The following is a 26,993-nucleotide window of genomic DNA, read 5'->3' on the forward strand; positions in this document are numbered from 1 at the left end:
TATCGATGTAGACTTACAGGGCCCAAGTTTCCACAGGATAAAAAACGGGCGCCCCTCCAAGCTGGGCGCCCATTTTTCGCGTCTAAAACGGCGCCAGAAAAAAAACGCTCTATTCTCGAGCGCTTTGCAGCTCCTTGTCTGTTTGGCGCGGCGCCCAGGGGGGCGGAGCCTATACTCGCGCCAATTTTGTAAGTGGGAGGGGGCGGGTACTATTTAAATTAGTTTTTTTCCTGCCGGCAACGCTGCGCGTGCGCGTTGGAGCGTTCGCGCATGCTCAGTGTGAAAAAAAACATTGGCACTCGGCCATTTTTGTAGTTCTTTGTAGCTGTTTAATTTTTGAACATTTTTTAATAAAACCACATTGCCATCAGCACTGAGGCTTCCCTTCTCACCGTCTCCTTCCCCTCCCTCCCCTGCGCGGCAACAAGCCGCTGTCTCCTTCCCCTCCCTCCCCTGCGCGGCAACAAACGGCGGTTTCCTTCGAACAATGGCTGAAGCACTTTCACACAGGTAGGAAGATGGTTTATTTAATCTTTTCTTTGTTATAAATGTTTATTCAGGTTGGATTTATTTGTATAAGTATAAATAAGGATTTATTGTAGAATTTAATGAGTTCCCTTCCCCCCCCACCTCGTTCTGGACGCCTAATTTGTAACCTGCGCTTGATTTTTTAATGTGTAGAACAGGTTTTTTCAGTTCTACAAAAATCTTCACTTGCTCCATTCTACTTTAGTTTGGAGTACGTTTTCACTGTGGAAACTTTGAAATCAGGCGTGAGTGGCCGGACACGCCACCTTTTGAAGAAAAAATTCTGTTCTAAAGTAGAACTGTTCTACCTGACTAGAACTGCAGAAAAAAAAATGTGGAGAATTGCAATTTCTAAGATAGTCCATTCTCCACCAGTTGCTCCTAAAAATCAGGCACAAATCATGTGGAAACTTGGGCCCACAAAGTCAGAGTTGGTGGAGAAAGGTCTGGGACTGGGAAATAAATGTGAACATCCATCCTTGGATTCGAATAATTTCACACATACTGGTCGGGATACAATTGATCTTAGCAATAACATGGGCATAATGGCCTGCCAGGTATGCAGGCACCACGCACAACGAAGAGGGACCCATGACCGGTCCCCGGATACTTTTCTATGCAGAATGTGCGACCATGCCCACAACTCTTTGCACAATGAGTTTTCCAACTTGGCTATGGTGTCAGGAGACAGAAGTGAAAGACGAGGTGGGTTTTTAAACACTACTTTACAGGGGAGGGAGGATTGTAGAGTAGAGCAGACATTGAAATATCCTATAGCATGTGAAGAAAAGGGCAAAGCCACGACAGCAGCAGAAGCGGCAAGGAATCAACTCCAAATTCACGCAGAAAAAAAAATACCCACAATAATTAGGAAGTAATTAGGAAGGCAAATGGAATGTTGGCCTTTATTGAAAGGGGGATGGAGTATAAAAGTAGGAAAGTCCTGCTACAACTGTAGAGAGTATTGGTGAGATCACACCTGGAGTACTGCGTACAGTTTTGGTCTCCTTATTTAAGGAAGGATATACTTGCATTGGAGGCAGTTCAGAGAAGATTCACGAGGTTGATTCCTGAGATGAATGGGTTGTCTTATGAAGAAAGGGTGGACCTATACTCATAAGAACATAAGAATTAGGAACAATGGAAGGCCATCTAGCCCCTCGAGCCTGCTCCGCCATTCAATAAGATCATGGCTGATCTGGCCGTGGACTCAACTCCACTTACCCGTCCGCTCCCCGTAACCCTTAATTCCCTTATTGGTTAAAAATCTATACTTGAATACATTCAATGACCTAGCCTCAACTGCTTCCTTGGGCAGAGAATTCCACAGATTCACAACCCTCTGGGAGAAGAAATTTCTTCTCAACTCTGTTTTATTTTGAGGCTGTGCCCCCTAGTTCTAGTCTCCCCGACCATTGGAAACAACCTCTCCGCCTCTATCTTATCTATCCCTTTCATTATTTCAAATGTTTCTATAAGATCACCCCTCATCCTTCTGAAAGACCCAGTCTACTCAATCTATCATCATAAGGTAACCCCCTCATCTCTGGAATCAGCCTAGTGAATCGTCTCTGTACCCCTTCCAAAGCCAGTATATCCTTCCTTAAGTAAGGTGACCAAAACTGCACGCAGTACTCCAGGTGCGGCCTCACCAATACCCTATACAGTTGCAGCAGGACCTCCCTGCTTTTGTACTCCATCCCTCTCGCAATGAAGGCCAACATTCCATTCGCCTTCCTGATTACCTGCTGAACCTGCAAACTAACTTTTTGGGATTCATGCACAAGGACCCCCAGGTCCCTCTGCACCTCAGCATGTTGTAATTTCTCCCCATTCAAATAATATTCCCTTTTACTGTTTCTCCCCCCCCCCCCCCAAGGCGGATGACCTCACACTTTCCGACATTGTATTCCATCTGCCAAACCTTAGCCCATTCGCTTAACCTATCTAAATCTCTTTGCAGCCTCTCTGTGTCCTCTACACAATCTGCTTTCCCACTAATCTTTGTGTCATCTGCAAATTTTGTTACACCACACTCTGTCCCCTCTTCCAGGTCATCTATGTATATTGTAAACAGTTGTGGTCCCAGCACCGATCCCTGTGGCACACCACTAACCACCGATTTCCAACCCGAAAAGGACCCATTTATCCCGACTCTCTGCTTTCTGTTCGCCAGCCAATTCTCCATCCATGCTAATACATTTCCTCTGACTTCGCGTAAATTAGTTAAACATGATTTCCCCTTCATGAATCCATGCTGCGTCTGCTTGATTGCACTATTCCTATCTAGATGTCCCGCTATTTCTTCCTTAATGATAGTTTCAAGCATTTTACCCATGACAGATGTTAAACTAACCGGCCTATAGTTACCTGCCTTTTGTCTGCCCCCTTTTTTTTTTTTAAACAGAGGCGTTACATTAGCTGTTTTCCAATCCGCTGGTACCTCCCCAGAGTCCAGAGAATTTTGGTAGATTATAACAAATGCATCTGCTATAACTTCCACCATCTCTTTTAATACCCTGGGATGCATTTCATCAGGACCAGGGGACTTGTCTACCTTGAGTCCCATTAGCCTGTCCAGCACTACCCCCCTAGTGATAGTGATTGTCTCAAGGTCCTCCCTTCCCACATTCCTGTGACCAGCAATTTTTGGCATGGTTTTTGTGTCTTCCACTGTGAAGACCGAAGCAAAATAATTGTTTAAAGTCTGTGGCATTTCTACATTTCCCATTATTAAATCCCCCTTCTCATCTTCTAAGGGACCAACATTTACTTTAGTCACTCTTTTCCGTTTTATATATCTGTAAAAGCTTTCACTATCTGTTTTTATGTTTAGCGCAAGTTTACCTTCGTAATCTATCTTTCCTTTCTTTATTGCTTTTTTAGTCATTCTTTGCTGTTGTTTAAAATTTTCCCAATCTTCTATTTTCCCACTAACCTTGGCCACCTTATACGCATTGGTCTTTGATTTGATACTCTCCTTTATTTCCTTGGTTATCCACGGCTGGTTATCCCTCCTCTTACCACCCTTCTTTCTCACTGGAATATATTTTTGTTGCGCACTATGAAAGAGCTCCTTAAAAGTCCTCCACTGTTCCTCAATTGTGCCACCGTTTAGTCTGTGTTTCCAGTCTACTTTAGCCAACTCTGCCCTCATCCCACTGTAGTCCCCTTTTGTTTAAGCATAGTACGCTCGTTTCTGACACAACTTCCTCACCCTCAATCTGTATTACAAATTCAACCATACTGTGATCACTCATTCCGAGAGGATCTTTTACTAGGAGATAGTTTATTTTTCCTGTCTCATTACACAGGACCAGATCTAAGATAGCTTGCTCCCTTGTAGGTTCTGTAACATACTGTTCTAAGAAACAATCCCGTATGCATTCTATGAATTCCTCCTCAAGGCTACCCCGTGCAATTTGAGTTGACCAATCGATATGTAGGTTAAAATCCCCCATGACTACTGCCGTTCCTTTTTCACATGCCTCCATTATTCCCTTGATTATTGCCCGCCCCACCGTGAAGTTATTATTTGGGGGCCTATCCTTTATTAACAGAGCTACCCGACCTCCTTTCCCTTCTTGTCTATCTTTCCGAATCGTCAGATACCCCTGTATGTTTAATTCCCAGTCTTGGCCACCCTGCAACCATGTTTCTGTAATGGCCACCAAATCATAGCCATTTGTAATGATTTGTGCCGTCAACTCATTTACTTTATTTCGAATGCTGCGTGCATTTAGGTAGAGTGTTTTAATCCTAGTTTTTAAACCATGATTTTTAGTTTTGACCCCTCCTACAGCCCGTTTATATTCAGTGGCCCTTTTTGTTTTTTGCCTTGGGTTTCTCGGCCCTCCACTTTTACTCATCTCCTTTCTGTCTTTTGCTTTTGTCTCCTTTTTGTTTCCCTCTGTCTCCCTGTATTGGTTCCCATCCCCTTGCCATTGGAGTTTAGAAGAATGAGAGATGATCTTATTGAAACATGCAAGATTCTGAGGGGGCTTGACAAGGTAGATGCAGAGAAGATATTTCCCCTCGTGGGGAATCTAGAACTAGGGGGGCATAGTTTCAGAATAAGGGGTCGCCCATTTAAAACGGAAATGAGGAGAAATTTCTTCTCTCAGGGTTGTGAATCTTTGGAATTCTCTACCTGAGAGAGCGGTGGAAGCTGGGTCATTGAATATATTTAAGGCGGTGATAGACAGATTTTTGAATGATGAGGGAGTCGAGGGTTATGGGGAGCGGGCAGGGAAGTGGAGCGGAGGCCAGGATCAGATCAGCCATAATCTTATTAAATGGCTGAACAGGCTCAAGGGGCCAAATGGCCTACTCCTGCTCCTATTTCTTATGTTCTTATACAAAGCAGCACACTGCAGTGCAGTACTGAGGGAGTGCTGCACCGTCGGAGGTGCCACCTTTCAGATGAGACGTTAAACCGAGGCCCCGTCTGCTCTCTCAAGTAGACAAGTGATGTTGGGGAGGGCATCAAACAGGAAATTAGGCGTGCATGCAATAAAGGTGCAGCAGTTATCATGGGTGACTTTAATATGCATATAGATTGGGCTAACCAAACTGGAAGCAATACAGTGGAGGAGGATTTCCTGGAGTGCATCAGGGATGGTTTTCTAGAGCAGTATGTCGAGGAACCAACTAGGGGGAGGCCATCTTAGACTGGGTGTTGTGTAATGAGAGAGGATTAATTAGCAATCTTGTTGTGCGAGGCCCCTTGGGGAAGAGTGACCATAACATGGTGGAATTCTACATTAGGATGGAGAATGAAACAGTTAATTCAGGGACCATGGTCCAGAACTTAAAGAAGGGTAACTTTGAAGGTATGAGGTGTGAATTGGCTAGGATAGATTGGCGAATGATACTTAAGGGGTTGACAGTGGATGGGCAATGGCAGACATTTAGAGACCGCATGGATGAACTACAACAATTGTACATCCCAGTCTGGCGTAAAAATAAAAAAGGGAAGGTTGCTCAACCGTGGCTATCAAGGGAAATCAGGGATAGTATTAAAGCCAAAGAAGTGGCATACAAATTGGCCAGAAATAGCAGCGAACCCAGGGACTGGGAGAAATTTAGAACTCAGCAGAGGAGGACAAAGGGTTTGATTAGGGCAGGGAAAATAGAGTACGAGAGGAAGCTTGCAGGGAACATTAAAACGGACTGCAAAAGCTTCTATAGATATGTAAAGAGAAAAAGGTTAGTGAAGACAAACGTAGGTCCCCTGCAGTCAGAATCAGGGGAAGTCATAACGGGGAACAAAGAAATGGCAGACCAATTGAACAAGTACTTTGGTTCGGTATTCACTAAGGACACAAACAACCTTCCAGATATAAAAGGGGTCAGAGGGTCTAGTAAGAAGGAGGAACTGAGGGAAATCCTTATTAGTTGGGAAATTGTGTTGGGGAAATTGATGGGATTGAAGGCCAATAAATCCCCAGGGCCTGATGGACTGCATCCCAGAGTACTTAAGGAGGTGGCCTTGGAAATAGCGGATGCATTGACAGTCATTTTCCAACATTCCATTGACTCTGGATCAGTTCCTATGGAGTGGAGGGTAGCCAATGTAACCCCACTTTTTAAAAAAAGGAGGGTGAGAGAAAACAGGGAATTATAGACCGGTCAGCCTGACAGCGGTAGTGGGTAAAATTATGGAATCCATTATTAAGGACGTCATAGCAGCGCATTTGGAAAGAGGTGACATGATAGGTCCAAGACAGCATGGATTTGTGAAAGGGAAATCATGCTTGACAAATCTTCTGGAATTTTTTGAGGATGTTTCCAGCAAAGTGGATAAGGGAGAACCAGTTGATGTGGTGTATTTGGACTTTCAGAAGGCTTTCGACAAGGTCCCACACAAGAGATTAATGTGCAAAGTTAAAGCACGTGGGATTGGGGGTAGTGTGCTGACGTGGATTGAGAACTGGTTGGCAGACAGGAAGCAAAGAGTAAGAGTAAATGGGTATTTTTCAGAATGGCAGGCAGTGACTAGTGGGGTACCGCAAGGTTCTGTGTTGGGGCCCCAGCTGTTTACATTGTACATTAATGATTTAGACGAGAGGATTAAATGTAGTATCTCCAAATTTGCGGATGACACCAAGTTGGGTGGCAGTGTGAGCTGCGAGGAGGATGCTATGAGGCTGCAGAGTGACTTGGATAGGTTAGGTGAGTGGGCAAATGCATGACAGATGAAGTATAATGTGGATAAATGTAAGGTTATCCACTTTGGTTATAAAAACAGAGAGACAGACTATTATCTGAATGGTGACAGATTAGGAAAAGGGGAGGTGCAACGAGACCTGGGTGTCATGGTACAGTCGTCATTGAGGATTGGCATGCAGGTACAGCAGACGGTTAAGAAAGCAAATGGCATGTTGGCCTTCATAGTGAGGGGATTTGAGTACTGGGGCAGGAAGGTGTTACTACAGTTGTACAGGGCCTTGGTGAGGCCACACCTGGAGTATTGTGTACAGTTTTGGTCTCCTAACTTGAGGAAGGACATTCTTGCTATTGAGGGAGTGCAGCGAAGGTTCACCAGACTGATTCCCGGGATGGCGGGACTGACAGCAAGAAAGACTGGATCAACTGGGCTTGTCGTCACTGGAGTTCAGAAAAATGAGAGGGGATCTCATAGAAACGTTTAAAATTCTGATGGGTTTAGACTGGTTAGATGCAGGAAGAATGTTCCCAATGTTGGGGAAGTCCAGAACCAGAGATAAGGATAAGGGGCAAGCCATTTAGGACCGAGATGAGGAGAAACTTCTTCACCCAGAGAATGGTGAACCTGTGGAATTCTCTACCACAGGAAGTTGTTGAGGCCAATTCTCTAAATATATTCAAAAAGGAGTTAGATGTAGTCCTTACCACTAGGGGGATCAAGGGGTATGGCGAGAAAGCAGGAATGGGGTACTGAAGTTCCATGTTCAGCCATGAACTCATTGAATGGCAGTGCAGGCTCAAAGGGCCTAATGGCCTACTCCTGCACCTATTTTCTATGTTTCTAAAAGATCCCGTGGCACTATTTCCAAGAAGAGCAGGGGAATTAGCCCTGGACAATATTTCTCTCTCAATCAACTTAACAAACAGATTATCTGATCATTATCACATTGGGATTTGAGAGCTGCCACGTTTCCCACATTACAACAGTGACTACACTCCAAAAGTACTTCGTTGGTTGTAAAGCGTTGTAAGACGACGGTGGTCATGAAAGGCGCTATCTAAATCCAAGTCTTTCTTTTCTTTCACACTTCAGAAAAAAAGCTTTTTCTGAGCTGTTTGCACTGTGGTCCTTATACACCTCCATTGCCATCAAGCTTCCCAGTCACCAAAGTTATTTACTGTTTCTGGGATTTTAAATACTGGATTTTAGTGTCACAAATTCATACCTCAAATGTGCAAATTCTCAAAACATTTAGTTTGCATCAGGGTGCCCCAACTTCTAATCTGACACAGAAGCTAAATCTAAACAGCACACAACAGGAAATATGTAATACTGGTTGTGGCATTTAAAAACAAGACTGATATAAAGTGCATCAATTCGACTTCATTGCCGAGGTCGCTGGAATCAATCCATACCTTTTAGAAGAGGCAGCCATTACTGTTGGTGTTGAAGCTGAAGGACCCGATCTAGGTTCAGATGCAGGAATGCCACTAGGATTTAGCTGCAGTGGACTGAAGTGCACCTAGAAAAGTTATGCAAGATGTTCTTGTCATACATTATGGTTTTTCTGATTAATAAAGTGACTTTGGTTGTGTTTTCAGTAAAACTGTAGCAGCTACAAAATATCACTATTAATAGACAAGTAGAACCCCAAGTGCACAGGCATCTAGCAAATCATGCATATGAAAATTACTATGAAACATCTACAAACCACATGTTAAAACATTTGATATTCAAATGTATAATAATTATAACATTGCTCCAGGTAACTAGCAAAACAGTTAAGTGTGGTTTGCATCAAATGCCCTAAATGTATGTATACACCAACCAATTTTAAAATATTTTCAATCAGGCTTTAAAAACATAGTGAATTCCAAAACATTTAAATTTGACCAAAGTATGAATAATAAAAAATAAATGTTAAATCAAGCCTGCCTGAAGACCATGTCCTGATACACCAGGCCTCAGGGATGGAGTATTCATTCGTACAGTAGAAACAAAGCTCTTAGAGTAATTATCTGAAGGCGAAGCAGAAGAGACAGGCTGTGGCATCAAGACAGAGAAAGGAGGGTGCAACAAAGCTTGCTGCAAAAGGAAAAGCAACAGCAAAATATTAGCATTCAAGGACCTTCATTTAAAAAAATCAGCACCAAGTTAACATATGATATAGATACTTATACACATCCCAAAAACAGAAAACTGCTTTCTACTGCCGTTTAACAGCAATGAATGCAAAGCCACTGTCTTTACCCGTTCTGCAGCACTCCCCATTTTCTGTGCACCCTTACCCCACCACACCCCAATAAAATGGCAACCAATTAAAATCATAAACTTAAAAAAGATCTAGTGCTGCTCATTAATGAGCTTTAAAAGATCTGGCAAGTTTCTGCTGGGGCAAATTGAAAGGCCATGTAACAACTAGTTTACCCACTGAACTGGAGTTAATTCAATGATAAATGCTGTTACTTTGGCAAAGTGTTTGTTGAACATGGATTTTGCTCTATCTTAGCATTTGTGGCAGTGAGCAGCCCATGAGCACTAGCTCCATTGGAGAGCATCATCCCTAGTTACATTAACTGGTTCTGTGCTGCCAAAAGGGGTGTCTGGGAGTGCAGACGCCACTACTAGCAAGGTTTTTACGTAGTCCACAGAACTGTACTTACAAATTAATCAGCTGAGCACTACACTTCCCACAGGCACTTTAAACAAACAGACAAGCAGTAAACTGTTTAACATGTCCAATGTACTGCTTAGCTCTATGTTTAAATTTCCGAGATGCTCCCCGATGCAGATCCACCTTCATGCAGGATCTAGCACCAGGAAGTGCAGCTATTGCTGCAGGCCTGAGAGCGGCAATGCCTGGCATGAGGGGATATTTCTGGCTGCTGTTCTAGAACCTCAGAAAACCTCCAGTGTTATTCCTTGGTTATATGTCTGCGTTCAGAAAAAAAAGCGATAACCTTTGATCTCCCAGAGAAGGGCTGGGTGGGCCCACATCTTCTGGTCGCCGCACAAAGTGAGTAACCACCTCCATCCCCTTCCCCCACAGTGAACAATAGGATCATGCGCTGGAAGGGCTGGGAATGCCTCCTCCTGCCTATTTAAATGCCTGTCCTTAACCTGCACTTATTGCAGGAATAGCAATCCATCTATGGGGAAGCACTTGATGATATCAGGCACGTAAAGGGGTGAAGAGTCCTGGCATCCTCTGCTTTGCACTCATGGAATCAAAATGTTGACTCAAGAGGTGAGAATGCTTCCACTGAACCAAACTGACACTTTTATAATAGTTGGAAATAAAAGTTTTGCATTGTATAATATCAAGCAGAACAGCAACAAACATTAATGTTCCACTGAAAATGCAGGTAAAATTAAAAAATGGTTCTCACTGCTCCCCATCCCATGACCCCGTCCACTCCTTTCCCTATGAGCTTGCACCTGAAAATGCACTATCTTGAGATTATAAAAGCAATTGTATCAATTCATTCATGTATCAATATGATTCTGGTCATATAATTAGTAGTTCACTTACCAGACTGTTTTGCATGCCCCCTGGCCTGGACAGATTGCTACTAGATATTGTTGATGGGTCAAATGAGCCTGGTGTCTCTTGCAGTGCTGCTAATTTATTTTCATTCAGTTGTTTATTCAACCAGGATATTACTGTGAAAGATAAATAGCAGCATATTACAATACTTTAAAAGCTAAATAATGGAGCTTATAGATTGAAAGCTCTTTCCTCCTCCCTCACCCCACCCCCCAAAAAAAAAGTTGAAGCAATAAAAACATATTTAATCAAGGTGCGCTTACAGTGTTGTGATTTTCAATTTATTATTGAAAAGATACTATTTTCAGTAGTAAATGATAAAGTGCACCAGTTCACAAAACACTGTTACACAATATCTCATTACCATGTCTTCCAATTATTAATTATTTTTAAAATGAAGCTTTCTAGGAACATCAGCATTCTGGGTCACATCCAAATACTTGAACAGCTGATCCTTATAGATTAGACTACAGCATCTTTCTCTGCATCACTTCATTCCTCATTAATTGCTGGTTGTCACCAAATCTCTCAGTGCACCCAACCTGAAAAGTTACTGGAAGAGGAAATCTATCCAGATTGGCTGTCACGGTCACCGTTGAAACAGTTTTCATGTCAGCAAGCATACCATAACTTGATTCATTTCTTGTATCTATTTCAACTCATCCATCCTTTCATTCTTCAGTGGTTTTTTGCATATATTCCTTAGTGAAGGAAATACAATTGTAAAATGTTAACCCCCCAATCTATACTCCTGCTGAGTGAGGTTTTGTGTCTGGAGTGCAGCCTCACAAAATTGACCACAAGGTCTCATTACATAGAATATTCAGCACAGAAACAGGCCATATGGCCCAACCAGTCCATGCTGGCATTTATCCTCCAGCATTTCTACACACATACACAAAAATATTACCTTTTATAAAACCTAGTTTTTTGACCAAGTTTTTGGACACCTATCCTAATATTTGCTTGTGATTCAGTGTCAAATTTGGTCTGATAACCCTCCCAAGAAGTGTTCAAACATTTTATTATGTTAAAGGCGCTATATAAATGCAAGTTGTTATAATATTCTTGCTCCAAGTACTAACCATTTTCATTTGTCTTTAGAAGCTGCTTGCTTTCTTCCAGTTTTTCGACTGTGGCATCAAGCTGCTCTTGTAACTTACAAACCTAAAAAAGATTTTTAAAAATACCAGCTTTTTAAAAAAAAACTAATTTTCAAATAAACTCTCTTTCTTCCCTCCCTCCCCTTCAAAACTCAATTAATTGTTTTTTTATTTAGATCATAATGACTTGTGATTCATTGGGCTCAAGTTTCGGCCTGAGTTGCTCCTATTTTTTTGGAGCAACTAGTTTAGAATGGAGCATCTTAGAAATTGCAATTCTCGGCATTTAGTTTGCTCCCGTCCTAATGAGTTAGAACAGTTCCATTTTAGAACAGATTTTTTTTCCAAAAGGGGGCATGTCCAGCCACTCACGCCTGTTTTGCAGGTTTAGGCAGTGAAAACTTACTCCAAACTAACTTAGAATGGAGTAAGTATAGATTTTTGTACGCTCAGAAAAACCTTGCCTACACTTAGAAATCAGGCGTAGGGAACAAGAGATGGGGGTGGAGGGGGGAGGGAAGTTTACAAACATTACAAATAAAGTTTACAAATAAAGAGCATCAATAATAAATGATAAATAAATCAACCAATAAATCAAACAAAATTTTTTTTTTTTAAAAATCAATAAAAAATTAAGTTTCTACTCACTAACTGCTGCACCGTCAGCCCTCCAACAGCGTGCTGGGTCGGGGCCCCCCAGTGTCTCCCTTTCTGTCTCTGTCCGTGTCGGGGAGGGGGGTGGGGGAAAAGAGGGGGGGGGGGGGAGTGGGGAGCCAGAGCAGGACTTGAACAGGAGGGAGGGCGGGAGGGAGCTGGAGCTGAAGAGGAGGGAGGCCAGAGTCCATTCGGCCAGGGCTTGGGGCGGCGTGCTTCGGGCCCCTCCCACACAGCCTCGGGGGCCTGGAGCTACTGCACATGTGCACACACTCTAGCGCGCATGTGCAGAGGTCCCAGCACTGTTTTCAGCGCCGGGACCTGGCTCCGCCCCCGACCCCTTGTGCTGCGCCACGCCGAGCATGAAGACGTCCTGAAGAACTCGCAGAATCACAAGGTAAGTTTTCGGCAGAGGGCGAAAACTTGGGCCCATAGGGGTAGCAATATTGATTACAGTTGTGAGGTGGGATGATATGTTAGAAGGATCATCAAATGAGGCCATATAGGTTGAAGTGAAGAACAAAAAAAGGGCACTTACACTGCTGGGAATGTACTATAGACCCCAAGTCAGAGGGAGATAGGGAACTATGTAGAGAAATTTCTGAGAAGTGCAAAAACAATAGGGCAGTAATAGTAGGGGATTTCAACTACCCTAATGTTAACTGAGATAGAATTAGTATTAAAGGTATAAAGAGCACAGAATTCTTAAAATATATTCAGGAGAACCTTTTAGTCAGTATGTAACAAGCCAAACAAAAGAGAGGGGGAGGGGGCAGTCCTAGACTTAGTTTTAGGGAAATAAGCTCAGCAGGTGGAAAGGCTATCAGTGGGAGAGCATTTTGGTGGTAGCGATCGTAATTCAGTTAGATTTAGCATAGTTATGGAAAAGGACAAAGATAGACCAAATGTAAAAGTTCTTGATTACGAAAAGGGCAATTTTACTAAGCTGAGTTGTGATTTAGCAAAAGTGAACTGGAAACAGCTCCTTGAAGGTAAATCAGTGTCAGAGCAGTGGGAGGCATTCGAGGAGGAGATAATAAGGGTCCAGAGCAAATATGTTCCCACAAAGAAATAGGGTGGGACTCTCAAATCTAGAGCCCCCTCGATGTCCAAGAGCATACAGGGTAGGATAAGGGAAAAAAAAAGGGAAGCTTTTGTCAGATACCGAAAGCTCAATACTACAGAAAGCCAGGGTTTCATTAAAAAGGAAATTAGGAAAGCAAAGAGAGGGCATGAAAAAATATTGACAAGTAAAATCAAGGAAATCCGAAAGATCTTAAATAAATACAGAGCAAGAGAATAATTAAGGAAAATGTAGGGCGTATTAGAGACCAAAAGGGTAACCAATGCATGGAGGAGGAAGACATGGGTATGGTCCTTAAATGAATACTTTGCGTCTGTCTTCACAGAAGAGGGATGATGCCGACATTGTATTTAAGGATGAGGGGCTTGAAATATTAGATGGGATAAACAGAGTGAGAGGCAGTATTAGGAGGTTTAGCATCTTTGAAAGTAGATAAATCGCCAGGCCTGGATGATATGTAACCCATGCTGTTAACAAAATAGAATGGTTACAGCACAGGAGGCCATTCAGCCCGTTGAGCCTGTGCTGGCTCTCTGCAGGAGCACTTCAGCTGGTCCCACTACCCCACCTTTTCCCCATAGCCTTGCAAGTTTTTTTCCTTCAGGTACTTATCCAATTCCCTTTTGAAAGCCACGATTTAATCTGCCTCCACCATCATTTTAGACAGTACATTCCAAATTATAACCACTCACTGCGTAAAAAAGTTTTTCCTCATGTTGCCTTTGGTTCTTTTGCCAATCACCTTAAATCTGTGCCCTCTGGTTCTCGATCCTTCCACCACCAGGAACAGTTTCTCTTTATCTACTCTGTCGAGATACATCATGATTTTGAATACCTCTATCAGATCTCCTCTCAACCCTCTCTGCTCCAAGGTGAACACCACCAACTTCTCTAATCTATCTGAAGTTCCTCATCCCTGGAATCAGCTTTGTAAATATTTTTTGCATCCTCCAAGGCCTTCACATTATTCCGAAAGTGCAGTGCCCAGAATTGGACATAATACCCCAGCTGAAGCCAAACCAGTGTTTTTAAAAGTTCATCATAACTTCCTTGCGTTTGTACTCAATGAGGGAGAAATTTGGAGCGTTTATGGAAATGACTTAAGACAGGCAAGGGGGTAATAGCGGAGACTCTGACCGCCATTTTCCAATCCTCTCTGGCTACAGGCATGCTACTGGAGGACTGATAACGTTGTACCATTGTTTAAAAAGGGGAGAAAGGGATAGACGGAGTAATTACAGGCCAATCAAGCTACCCGCGGTGATGGAAAAATTGCTGGAAAAAATTGAGGGACAGTATAACTCATCATTTAGAATGTCACCGATTAATCAAGGACAGTCAGCATGGATTTTTTTTTCTTATTCGTTCCTGGAATATGGGCGTTGCTGGCAAGGTCAGCATTTATTGCCCATTGAGAATTGCCCTTGAGAAGGTGGTGGTGAGCTACCTTCTTGAACCACTGCAGTCTGTGTGGTTAGGTACTCCCACAGTGCTATTAGGGAGAGTGTTCCAGGATTTTGACCCAGCGACGGTAAAGGAACGGCGATATATTTCCAGGCTGATGTGTAACTTGCAGGAGAACTTGCAAGTGATGGTGTTTCCATGCGCTTGCTGCCCTTGTCCTTCTAGCTTTAAGGGAAGGTTGTGTCTGACTAACTTGATTGAATTTTTTGAGGAAGTAACGAGTGCCGTCGATGTGGGTAGTGCATTTGATGTAGTCTACATGGATTTTAGTAAGGCCTTTGGGCAAGGTCTCATATGGCATGTTGGTCAAAAACATAAAAGCCCATGGTATCCATGGGAAAGTGGCAAGTTGGTTCCAAATCTGGCTTAGTGGCAGGAAGCAAAGGGTAATGGACAACAAATGTTTTTTGTGATTGGAAGGCTATTTCCAGGGGGTTGCATAGGGCTCCATACTGGATTCCCTTGTTTTTTGTGGTATATATCAATGATTTAGACTTCAATGTAGGGGCATGATTTAGAAGTTTGCAAACGATACAAAAATTGGCCATGTGGTTGATAATGAGGAAGATAGCGGTAGACTGCAGGGAGATATCAATGGACAGGTCATGTAGGACGAAAAGTGGCAAATGGAATTCAATGCAGAGAAGCGTGAGGTAATTCATTTGGGAGGGCGAACAAGGCAAGGGAATACACAATAAATGGTAGGATGGAGGAACAGAGGGACATTGGAGTGCATGTCCACAGATCCCTGAAGGTAGCAGAACAGGTAGACAGACGATTAAGAAGGCATACTGGATACTTTCCTTTATTAGCCGAGGCTTAGAATACAAGAGCAGAGAGATTATGATAGAACTGTACAAAACACTAGTTAGGCCACAGCTACAGGACTGCGTGTAATTTGGTCACCACATTATAGGAAAGATGTGATTGCACTAAAGAGGGTACATAGGAGATTTATGAGGCTGTTGCCAGGACTGAAGAATTTTGGCTATGACTAAAGATTGGATAGACTGGGGTTGTTTTCTTTGGAACAGAGGAGGCTGAGGGGAGATTTAATAGAGGTGCATAAAATAATAAGGGGCCAAGGAGATGAGTAAAAGTGGAGGGCAGAGAAACCCAAGGCAAAAACAAAAAGGACCACTTTGCAGCAAAATTCTAAAGGGTCTAAGTGTGTTAAAAAGGCAAGCCTAAAGCCTCTGTGCCTCAATGCGAGGAGTATTCGGAATAAGGTGGACGAATTAACTGTGCAGATAGCAGTTAACGGATACGATGTGGTTGGCATCACAGAGACATGGCTCCAGGGTGACCAAGGCTGGGAACTCAACATCCAAGGGTATTCAACATTTAGGAAGGATAGACAGAAAGGAAAAGGAGGCGGGGTGGTGTTGCTGGTAAAAGAGGAAATTAATGCAATTGTAAGGAAAGACATTAGCTTAGATGATGTGAAATCGGTATGGGTGGAGCTACGGAATACCAAGGGGCAGAAAACACTAGTGGAGTTGTGTACAGACCTCCAAACAGTAGTAGTGATGTTGGGGAGAGCATCAAACAGGAAATTAGGGGTGCATGCAATAAAGGTGCAGCAGTTATCATGGGTGACTTTAATATGCATATAGATTGGGCTAACCAAACTGGAAACAATACAGTGGAGGATTTCCTGGAGTGCAAAAGGGATGGTTTTCTAGACCAATATGTCGATGAACCAACTAGGGGGGAGGCCATCTTAGACTGGGTGTTGTGAAATGAGAGAGGATTAATTAGCCATCTCGTTGTGCAAGGCCCATTGAGGAAGAGTGACCATAATATGGTGGAATTCTACATTAGGATGGAGAAGGAAACAGTTAATTCAGAGACCATGGTCCAGAACTTAAAGAAGGGAACTTTGAAGGTATGAGGCGTGAATTGGCTAGGATAGATTGGCGAATGACACTTGAGGGTTGACAGTGGATGGGCAATGGCAGACATTTAGAGACCGCGTGGATGAACTACAACAATTGTACATCCCTGTCTGGCGTAAAAATAAAAAAGGGAAGGTGGCTCAACCATGGCTATCAAGAGAAATCAGGGATAGTATTAAAGCCAAGGAAGTGGCATACAAATTGACCATAAATAGCAGCGAACCCAGGGACTGGGAGAAATTTAGAACTCAGCAAAGGAGGACAAAGGGTTTGATGATTAGGGCAGGGAAAATAAAGTACGAGAGGAAGCTTGCAGGGAACATTAAAACGGACTGCAAAAGCTTCTATCGATATGTAAAGAGAAAAAGGTTAGTAAAGACAAACGTAGGTCCCCTGCAGTCAGAATCAGGGGAAGTCATAATAGGGAACAAAGAAATGGCAGATCAATTGAACAAGTACTTTGGTTCGGTATTCACTGAGGAGGACACAAACAACCTTCTGGATATAAAAGGGGTCAGAGGGAAATCCTTATTAGTCGTGAAATTGTGTTGGGGAAATTGATGGGATTGAAGGCCGATAAATCCCCAGAGTACTTAAGGTGGCCATGGAAATAGCGGATGCATTGACAGTCATTTTCTAACATTCCATAGACTCTGGATCAGTTCCTATGGAGTGGAGGGTAGCCAATGTAACCCCACTTTTTAAAAAAGGAGGGAGAGAGAAAACAGGGAATTATAGACCGGTCAGCCTGACATCAGTAGTGGGTAAAATGATGGAATCAATTATTAAGGATGTCATAGCAGGGCACTTGGAAAGAGGTGACATGATTGGTCCAAGTCAGCATGGATTTGTGAAAGGGAAATCATGCTTGACAAATCTTCTGGAATTTTTTGAGGATGTTTCCAGTAGTGTGGACAAGGGAGAACCAGTTGATGTGGTGTATTTGGACTTTCAGAAGGCTTTCGACAAAGTCCCACACAAGAGATTAGTGTGCAAAGTTAAAGCACATGGGATTGGGGGTAGTGTGCTGATGTGGATTGAGAACTGGTTGTCAGACAGGAAGCAAAGAGTAGGAGTAAATGGGGACTTTTCAGAATGGCAGGCAGTGACTAGTGCGGTACCACAAGGTTCTGTGCTGGGGCCCCAGCTGTTTACATTGTACATTAATGATTTAGACGAGGGGATTAAATGTAGTATCTCCAAATTTGCGATGACACTAAGTTGGCAGTGTGAGCTGTGAGGAGGATGCTATGAGGCTGCAGAGTGACTTGGATAGGTTAGGTGAGTGGGCAAATGCATGGCAGATGAAGTATAATGTGGATAAATGTGAGGTTATCCACTTTGGTGGTAAAAAAAAAGAGACAGACTATTATCTGAATGGTGACAGATTAGGAAAAGAGGAGGTGCAACGAGACCTGGGTGTCATGGTACAGTCGTCATTGAAGGTTGGCATGCAGGTACAGCATGCGGTTAAGAAAGCAAATGGCATGTTGGCCTTCATAGCGAGGGGATTTGAGTACAAGGGCAGGGAGGTGTTACTACAGTTGTACAGGGCCTTGGTGAGGCCACACCTGGAGTATTATGTACAGTTTTTGTCTCCTAACTTGAGGAAGGACGTTCTTGCTATTGAGGGAGTGCAGCAAAGGTTCACCAGACTGATTCCCGGGATGGCGGGACTGACATATCAAGAAAGACTGGATCAACTGGGCTTGTGTATTCACGAGTTCAGATGAGAGGGGATCTCATAGAAACGTTTAAAATTCTGACGGATTTAGACAGGTCAGATGCAGGAAGAATGTTCCCAATGTTGGGGAAGTCCAGCACCAGGGGTCACAGTCTAAGGATAAGGGGTAAGCCATTTAGGACCGAGATGAGGAGAAACTTCTTCACCCAGAGAATGGTGAACCTGTGGAATTCTCTACCACAGAAAGTTGTTGAGGCCAATTCACTAAATATATTCAAAAAGGAGTTAGATGTAGTCCTTACTACTAGGGGGATCAAGGGGTATGGCGAGAAAGCAGGAACGGGGTACTGAAGTTGCATGTTCAGCTATGAACTCATTGAATGGCGGTGCAGGCTCGAAGGGTCAAATGGCCTACTCCTGCACCTATTTTCTATGTTTCTAAGATAGAGTGGATGGGAAGTACCTATTTTCCTTAGCAGAGCGGCTAATAACCAGGGGGCATAAATTTAAAGTAATTGGTCGAAGGATTAGAGAGGAGTTGAGAAGAAACTTTTTCTCCCAGAGGGTGGCGAGAGTCTGGAATGCACTGCCTGAAAAGGTGGTAGAGGCAGAAACGCTCATCACATTTAAAAAGTACTTGGATAGACACCTGAAGTGCAGTAACCTGCAAGGCTATGGACCAAGAGCTGGAAAGTGGGATTCGGCTGGATAGCTCTTTTTCGTCAAGCACAGACACGATGGGCCTCATGGCCGCCTCCTGTGCCATAAATTTCTATGATTACCTCCTCTTCCTTTTGTCTCAGAGTCTGTTGAACTTCTTTTAGTTCTTGTTGCTCCTTCTGGAGTAATTGTGCCTTTTCTCCTATAAGTTTTTCTTGTTGCATCGTAACAGTATTTTTCAGTTTAATTTTTTCCATCAGTTTTTTCATGTCTCCCTGCAGCTTTTTGATGATTTCATTGGCCTACACCAAAGCATAATCATGTTAATTCAATTTCAATAATCTCTTAAGCTTAAATTCATTTTAATGAACCTTAAAAAAAGTTTGGTAATAAACAGTGAAGATTTGCAATTTTTAGTAAGTTGAACGAGATAATTTTTGTCTTACTTCAAACCTATGTCAAAAATGTAATGATTCTGGGACACTATAAAGAATACAGGGGCTCCAATTTAGGCTATTGTTCTGGTTGTTGTTCAACTGGTCAACAGGCATTTCTCAACTTAGCACAGTTCAAAAAACAACCTTACACTATGCAGGTGCCATTGTAATGATGAAAGACAGAAGCAAGCGGGCAATGCAGACGTCATAATTCACCTTTAAACATTCACCTGCGGACACCAACAGTGGCAATACCTCTGAATTCACAAAATGTGGATTAAACGAAACCTACAAACGGTCTGTATTTATTGTGAATTTACTCAAGTAAATGTTCAGTTCCATCCAATTAAAGTTGGCTTTACTGATTGGAAAAATGGAAGAAAATCTGTTGTGCCACATTTCTCCCATTTCGCACCACATCCAATTTTCCAGCTGGATTCTGTACAACTGTCAGGAGCTACCATTTGCAGCAAAAATTAGGTCCCAGTCATGTTAATTAGATGTCAAAGCAATTTCCCAGCATTTCTGTGGATGCACAATCGATGAATATATTCAAGACTGAGATCGATAGATTTTTTTGGCACTAAGGGAATCAAGGGATATAAGGATAGGGCAGGAAAGTGGAGTTTATGTCGAAGTTCGGCTATGATTTCATTGAATGGCGGAGCAGGCTATTTCTTATGTTCTTCTAGCACGGAGTCATCTACCCACCCATATAAAATGGACATCCACGGCTGTCAAGATGTATTGTTTAAGGGACGTTAAGAGTCCAAAGGTAAGATTGTACTAACATTTTGCTATTTCTGAACCGATACTTTTTGGGGGTTTCTTTTCTGTTCGCACCTAGCTGGTCAGGAGGCTTTGTACCAACTGTTCTGGCCATGCCACCTTTTTGGTGCTTTGAGAAGAGGAGGAGAGAAAAGAGGAGATAATTTGGGGGCGGGGAAGGAAAAGAACGTAAGAAATAGGAGCAGTAGGCTGTTCAAGCCTTCAACCCTGCTCTGCTATTCAATAAGATCAAGGCTGATCTTCTATCTCAACTCTACGGGCCCAAGTTTCCACACGATAAAAAACAGGCGCCCCTCCGAGCTGGGCGCCCGTTTTTCGCACCGAAAAAAAAACGCGCGATTCTGGAGCGTCCTGCAGCTCCATGTCTGCTTGGCGCGGCGCCCAGGGGGGCGGAGCCTACCACTCGTGCCGATTTTGTAAGTGGGAGGGGGCGGGTACCACTTAAATTAGTTTTTTTCCTGCCGGCAACCCTGCGCGTGCGCATTGTAGCGTTCGCGCACGCGCAGTGTGAAGGAAACACTGGCACTCGGCCATTTTTGTCGTTGTAGCTGTTTAATTTTTGAACATTTTTTAATAAAAGCACATTGCCCTTCCATGATCAGCACTGAGGCTTCTTGCAGCAGTGAGAAGGCTGCAGGAAGCCTCAGAAGTTGAGGCAGCCGTTTCCCGACGGCCTCCCCCCGCTGCCGTCGGGAATGGCTTACCAACTTCTGAGGCTTCCTGCAGCCTTCTCACTGTCTCCTCCCCCCACCCCCCCCCCGCCGTCGGGAACGGCTTCCTCCCCCCCCCCGCTGCGTTCGTTCGGTCGGTCGGGCCCGCACTCCCGCCGTCTGGAACGGCTTCCTCCCCCCCCCGCTGCCGTCGGGAACGAACGGCTGCCTCAACTTGTGAGGCTTGCTGCACCATTCTCCCTGGCTGAAGCACTTTCACACAGGTAGGAAGATGGTTTATTTAATCTTTTCTTTGCTTATAAATTTTTATTCAGGTTGGATTTATTTGTATAATATTTGTATAAGTATAAATAAGGATTTATTGTCGAATTTAATGACTTCCCTTCACCCCCCCCCCCCCCCACCTCGTTCTGGACGCCTAATTTGTAACCTGCGCCTGATTTTTTAATGTGTAGACAAGGTTTTTTCAGTTCTACAAAAATCTTCACTTGCTCCATTCTAAATTAGTTTGGAGTACGTTTTCACTGTGGAAACTTTGAAATCAGGCGTCAGTGGCTGGACACGCCCCCTTTTGAAGAAAAAATTCTGTTCCAAAGTGAAACTGTTCGAACTGACTCTAGAACTGCAGAAAAAAAAATGTGGAGAATTGCGATTTCTAAGATAGTCCGTTTTCCACCAGTTGCTCCTAAAAATCAGGTGCAAATCATGTGGAAACTTGGGCCCTACTTTCCCACCCTATCCCCCTATTCTTTGATTCCTTTAGTATCCAAAAATCTATTGATCTCTGTCTTGAATATACTCAACAACTGCGCATCCACAGCCCTCTGGGTAAAGAATTCCAAAGATTCTCAACTTTTTGAGTGAAAAAATTTCTCCTCATCTCAGTCCTAAATGGCCAACCCCTTATTCTGAGACTGTGACTTTTTGTTCTCGACTCCAAGCCAGGGAAAACATCCTCCCAGCATTTATCCTGTCAAGCCCCTTAAGAACTTTATAGGTTTCAATGAGATCACCTTGAATTCTTCTAAGCGCGAGGGAATATAGGCCTAGTCGACTCAATCTCTCCTCGTAGGAATCAATCTAGTGAACTTTTGTTGCAGTTCCTCCAAGCCAAGTATATCCTTCCTTAGGTAAGATGAGAACTGTGAACAATACTCCAGGTGTAGTCTCACCAAGGCCCTATATAATTGCAGTAAGACTTCTTTACTCTTATACTCCAATCCCTTTGTAATAAAGGCTAACATACCATATGCTTTCCTAATTGCTTACTGTACCTGCATGTTAACTTTCTGTGATTTGTGTACAAGGACACCCAGGTCCCTCTGAATACCAACATTTCCCAGTCTCTCACCTTAATATTCTGCTTTTCTATTTTCCCTACCAAAGTGGATATCTTCACATTTCTCCATGTTATATTCCATCTTCCACGTTCTTGCCCACTCGCTTAACCTGTTTGTATCCCTTTGCGTCCTCCTCACAGCTCACTTTCCCATCTAGCTTTGTATAGTCAGCATATTTGGATACACTTGGTCCCAACAACAACTTGTATTTATATCTAAGTCATTGTCTCATCTAAATCATTGATACAGATTGTAAATAGCTGAGGCCCAAGCACTGATCCTTGCAGTACCTCACTAGTTACAGCCTGCCAACCCAAAAATGACCCGTTTATCCCTAATCTCTGTTTTCTGTCCATTAACCAATCCTCAATCCATATATTACTCCCAATCCCGGAGCTCTAATTTTGTGTAATAACCTCGTGTGGCACCTTATCTAATGCCTTTTGGAAATCCAAAAATACTACATTCACTGGTCTCCCCTTTATCTACTCTAACAGATTTGTCAAACACAATTTCCCCTTCATAAATCCATGTTGATTCTGCCCAATCATATTATGATTTTCGAAGGACTCTGTTAACCTGTCCCTAATAGATTCTAGCATTTTCCCTACTGTTAGACTAACTGGCCTATAATTCCCTGTTTTCTCTCTCCTTCCTTTCTTGAATAGTGGGGGTTAAGTTTGCTACCTTCTAATCTGCAGGATCATACTAAAATCTGGAGAATTTTGGAAGATCAAAACCAATGCATCCACTATCTCTAACCACCTCTTTTAAAACTGCAGGATGTAGGCCATCAAGTCCAGGGTATTTTTTTAGCTTTTAGTCCCATTAATTTCTCCAGTACTATTTCTTTACTAATACTAATTTCTTTATTCTCACTTGGTTTTCCCATTATTTCCAGAAAGTTTTTTGTGTCTTCTACTTTGAAGACAGATACAAAGTATTAGTTTAATGTCTGTGTCATTTTCTTATTTCCCATTATAGGTTTTCCTGTCTTTGCCTCTAAGGGAACCATGTTTACTTTCGCTAATCTCTTCCTTTTAAATATCTATGAAAGCTTTTACAACCTGTTTTTATGTATCTTGCTAGTTTACTCTCATATTCTATTTTTTCCCTCTATCAATTCCTTGGTCATCTTTTGCTTCATTCTAAACCCCTCCCAATTTTCAGGCTTGCAACTCTTTTTGGCACTCTTCTTATAATCTAAAACTAGCTTTAACTTCTCTTGTTAACCATGGTTGGACCATTTTTCCCATTGGGTTTTTATTACTCAAGGGAGTGTACATTTGTTGCAAATTATGAATTATTTATTTAAATGTTTGCCATTGCTTACCTACCGACATATCTTTTAATCTAGTTTCCCAATCTACCGTAGCCAACTCTGACAAAAGGCCATTGACCTGAAACTTTAACTCTGTTTCTCTCTCCACAGATGCTGCCTGACCTGCTGAGTATTTCCAGCATTTTGTGTTTTTATTATTAAAACTTTAAAAATCAATTTTAGGCCAAAAATATTTAGTCTTCTTTGTTCTAAACTACATAAATTTATCCAAGGTAGATTGGTGGCAAATGCAGCCGGACTCTAATCACTAGCACAACAAAAAGTCTAATTAATTACCTTTAATAATTCTTCTGAAAGAGACTTCACAGTAGCTTCTAGTTTTCCCATTTGCTGTTGCTTTTGTTCCAGGCTCTCTTCTAGATTTTTCTGCAAATAAAAGTGAATCACTTGTATAAAATAATAACTCCTATAGAACCTTGTAAAATCCTCCACTCCGCTCTTTAAAGTTCATTTGATGCCTTTGAAAACCTTACAAACACTTAAATTTAAACAACAGCAAGACAACAGATGAAAAGCTTTGCGGTCTAAAAACAGCATCTTAAATTAAATGACCATTTAATGAAGAGGTAACGGGAATGGCACAGAATATGCAAGCCTTTTGATTTTAGGGTTAATCTCAATAAAGTACAGAAATTTATTCAACATCCGGCAGTTTTGGTGTGACATGCAGGCATCTTCCATGACACAGGAGGCACTTCATCTTCTCGCCATACAGACATGTAGTATCAACATGGACAGCAACTTCAAATAATAAAGAGGGAAGATAGATTATGAAAGTAAACTAGCATAAAATATAAAAACAGATAATAAGAGTTTCTACAGGTACATAAAAAGGAAGAGTGGCTAAAGTAAATGTTGGTCCCCTAGAGGATGGGACTGGGAAATTAATAATGGGATACAGGGAAATGGCAGACATTGAACAAATATTTTGTATCGGTCTTCACAGTGTAAAACACTAAAAACATAGGAATAGTAGATAATCAAGGGGCTATAGGGAGGGAGGAACTTAATACAATCACGAAAGAACTAGTACAGTGTGACGTCCAAAATCCAGAAACCTCGGGATTGAGGCCGTTCCGGATTTGGGGCATTTCCGGATTTCGGAATGTCTTTTCCTGGGCTGAGGTAGGTGGGATTGTGGGGGGGTGGGGGTGGGGGGGAAGACGAGGTCGGGCCACCGAGGGCTGGGGCCCCGATGTCAGGCGGCATTGGGCCGGGTGGCCGGTCGAGCCGTCAAGGCGGGGTAGTCCAGAATTTGGACATTTTCCGGACAACCCCGCCACGGAGCGGCCCGGTGTTCGGATTCCGGATGCTCAACCTGTACTATGTAAAATAATGGGACTAAAAGCCGACAAGTCCCCTGGACCTGATGGCTTACTTCCTAGGGTCTTAAGAGAAGTGCTAGCAGAGATAGTGGATGCATTGGTTGTAATCTACCAAAATTCCCTGGATTCTGGGGAGGTCCCAGCGATATGGAACACCGCAAATGTAACGCCCCTATTTAAAAAAGGAAGACGACAAAAAGCAGGAAACTATAGACCAGCTAGCCTAACATCTGTCATTGGGAAAATGCTGGAGTCCATATTTTAAAGTAGCAACAGGACATTTGGAAAATCATAATTCAATCAAGCAGAAACAGCATGGTTTTATGAAAGGGAAATCATGTTTGACAACTTTGTTGGAGTTCTTTGATGATGTAACGAGCAGGTGGATAAGCAGTGGGTGTGGTGTATTGGGATTTCTTGAAGGCATTCGATAAGGTGCCACATAAAAGGTTACTGCACAAGATAAAAGTTCACAGGTTGGGGATAATATATTAGCATGGATAGAGGATTGGCTAACTAACAGAAAACAGAGTTGGAATAAATAGGTCATTTTCTGGTTGGCAAACAGTAACTAGTGGGTGCCGCAGGGATCGGTGCTGGGACCTCAACTATTTACAATCGATATAAATGCCTTGGATGAAGGGACGGAGTGTAATGTAGCCAAGTTTGCTGATGATACAAAGATGGGTGGTAAAGCCAATTGTGAGGAAGACACAAAAAATCTGCAGAGGGATATGACAGGCTAAGGTGAGTGGGCAAAAATTTGGCAGTTGGAGTACAATGTGGGAAAATGTGAGGTTATCCACTTTGGCAGTAAAAATAGAAAAGCAAAGTGTAATTTAAATGGAGCAAAATTACAAACTGCTGCAGTACAGAGACCTGGGGTCCTTGTGCATGAAACACAAAAAGTAAGTATGTAAGTACAGCAAGTAATCAGGAAGGCAAATGGGATGTTGGCCTTTATTGCAAGGAGGATAGAGTATAAAAGCAGAGAAGCCCTGCTACAACTGTACAGGGTATTGGTGAGGCCACACCTAGAGTACTGCATGCAGTTTTGGTCTCCGTATTTAAGGAAGTGTATGCTTGCATTGTAGGCTGTTCAGAGGAGGTTCACTCGGTTGATTCTGGAGATGAAAGGGTTGACTTATGAAGATAGGTTGAGTAGGTTAGGCCTATACTCATTGGAGTTCAGAAGAATAAGAGGTGATCTTATCGAAACATAACATAATGAGGGGGCTCGACAAGGTGGATGCAGGGAGGATATTTCCACTTATAGGGGAAACTAAAACTAGGGGGATATAGTCTCAGAATAAGAGGCCGCCCATTTAAAACTGAGATGAGGAGGAATTTCTTCTCAGAGGTTTGTAAATCTATGGAATTCTCTGCCTCAGAGAGCTGTGGGGCCTGGATCATTGTATATGAGGAGGAGATAAGACAGATTTTTGAGAGATAAGGGAATAAAGGGTTATGGGGAGCAGGCAGGGAAGTGAAGCTGAGTCCATGATCAGATCAACCATGATCTTATTAAATGGCGGAGCAGGCTCGAGGGGCCTAATGGCCTACTCCTGCTCCTATTTCTTATGTTCTTATGTTCATCCAGAAGGATGGGGCAAAGGGGGCAAAAATGATAAAGATCCAGTAAGCAAGACTGGCGGGAAGTCTACGAAAAAGAAGTGGTGAAAAGGAAAAGTAAAGAGACAAGCTGAACAACTTGATCCTGTTTGTCAAAGCCACATCTAATAAACTATTGACATACTCAACTACAAACTCATCACATCTGCAGTCATATCTGAAAGACTTTAAAAAAATAAATGGTTTTCTGGCCAGCACTGCCCTCCAGGAACAGCTTTCAAAAGTTATGGTCAAGCTGGTGTGCAAACACAGAGCACAGGTTATCTATACACGAAATGTCAAGGGAGGGGGTGCACCTGCTGCTGCAGATGATGCATAAACAGGATCTAGGTTGGATAGGAAGATATTTAAATGCAACTGTTTTTTTTTAAAAAAACAAGTCAAAAATAAAAATTATCTCGCAGGGTAGTGGGACTAACTGGATTGCTCTTCAAAAGAGCTGGCGGGGACCTCCTTCTGTGCTGCAATGTTCACTCCTAGGTATGTGGCCACACTAATCCCAAATGTCCCACGCAGGCCACTCACCGGCTTTTACATTGTAAGTGCAGTTCATGCGCAGCAATTTAAAGGCACTGCACATTAAAAGAAACATGCCGGGGAGAATGAAGCACAGCTTACAGGGAACATTGCTGTGCTGTATTATTCTATGATTATATGATCTCTGTC

General features: G+C 42.8%; 1 protein-coding gene across 3 annotated transcripts in view; it reads right to left on the bottom strand.

Moving 5' to 3' along the window:
- Positions 1-26,993, bottom strand: part of LOC139264828 (spindle assembly abnormal protein 6 homolog) — a 118,662-nt gene that overhangs the window by 21,184 nt on the left and 70,485 nt on the right. For 2 of the 3 annotated variants that reach the window (XM_070881943.1, XM_070881944.1), the window contains exons 10-15: positions 23,647-23,736; positions 18,914-19,093; positions 11,330-11,411; positions 10,230-10,360; positions 8,633-8,782; positions 8,113-8,219 (exon numbers count right to left, since the gene is read on the bottom strand). In XM_070881943.1, coding sequence (XP_070738044.1) covers positions 8,113-8,219; positions 8,633-8,782; positions 10,230-10,360; positions 11,330-11,411; positions 18,914-19,093; positions 23,647-23,736 — 740 coding nt within the window. The remainder of the gene's footprint in view (positions 1-8,112; positions 8,220-8,632; positions 8,783-10,229; positions 10,361-11,329; positions 11,412-18,913; positions 19,094-23,646; positions 23,737-26,993) is intronic. The other variant, XM_070881945.1, reaches the window with a different exon arrangement.

The sequence above is a fragment of the Pristiophorus japonicus genome, chromosome 1 (assembly GCF_044704955.1).
Source record: "Pristiophorus japonicus isolate sPriJap1 chromosome 1, sPriJap1.hap1, whole genome shotgun sequence".
Classification (NCBI taxonomy): Eukaryota; Metazoa; Chordata; class Chondrichthyes; family Pristiophoridae; genus Pristiophorus; species Pristiophorus japonicus.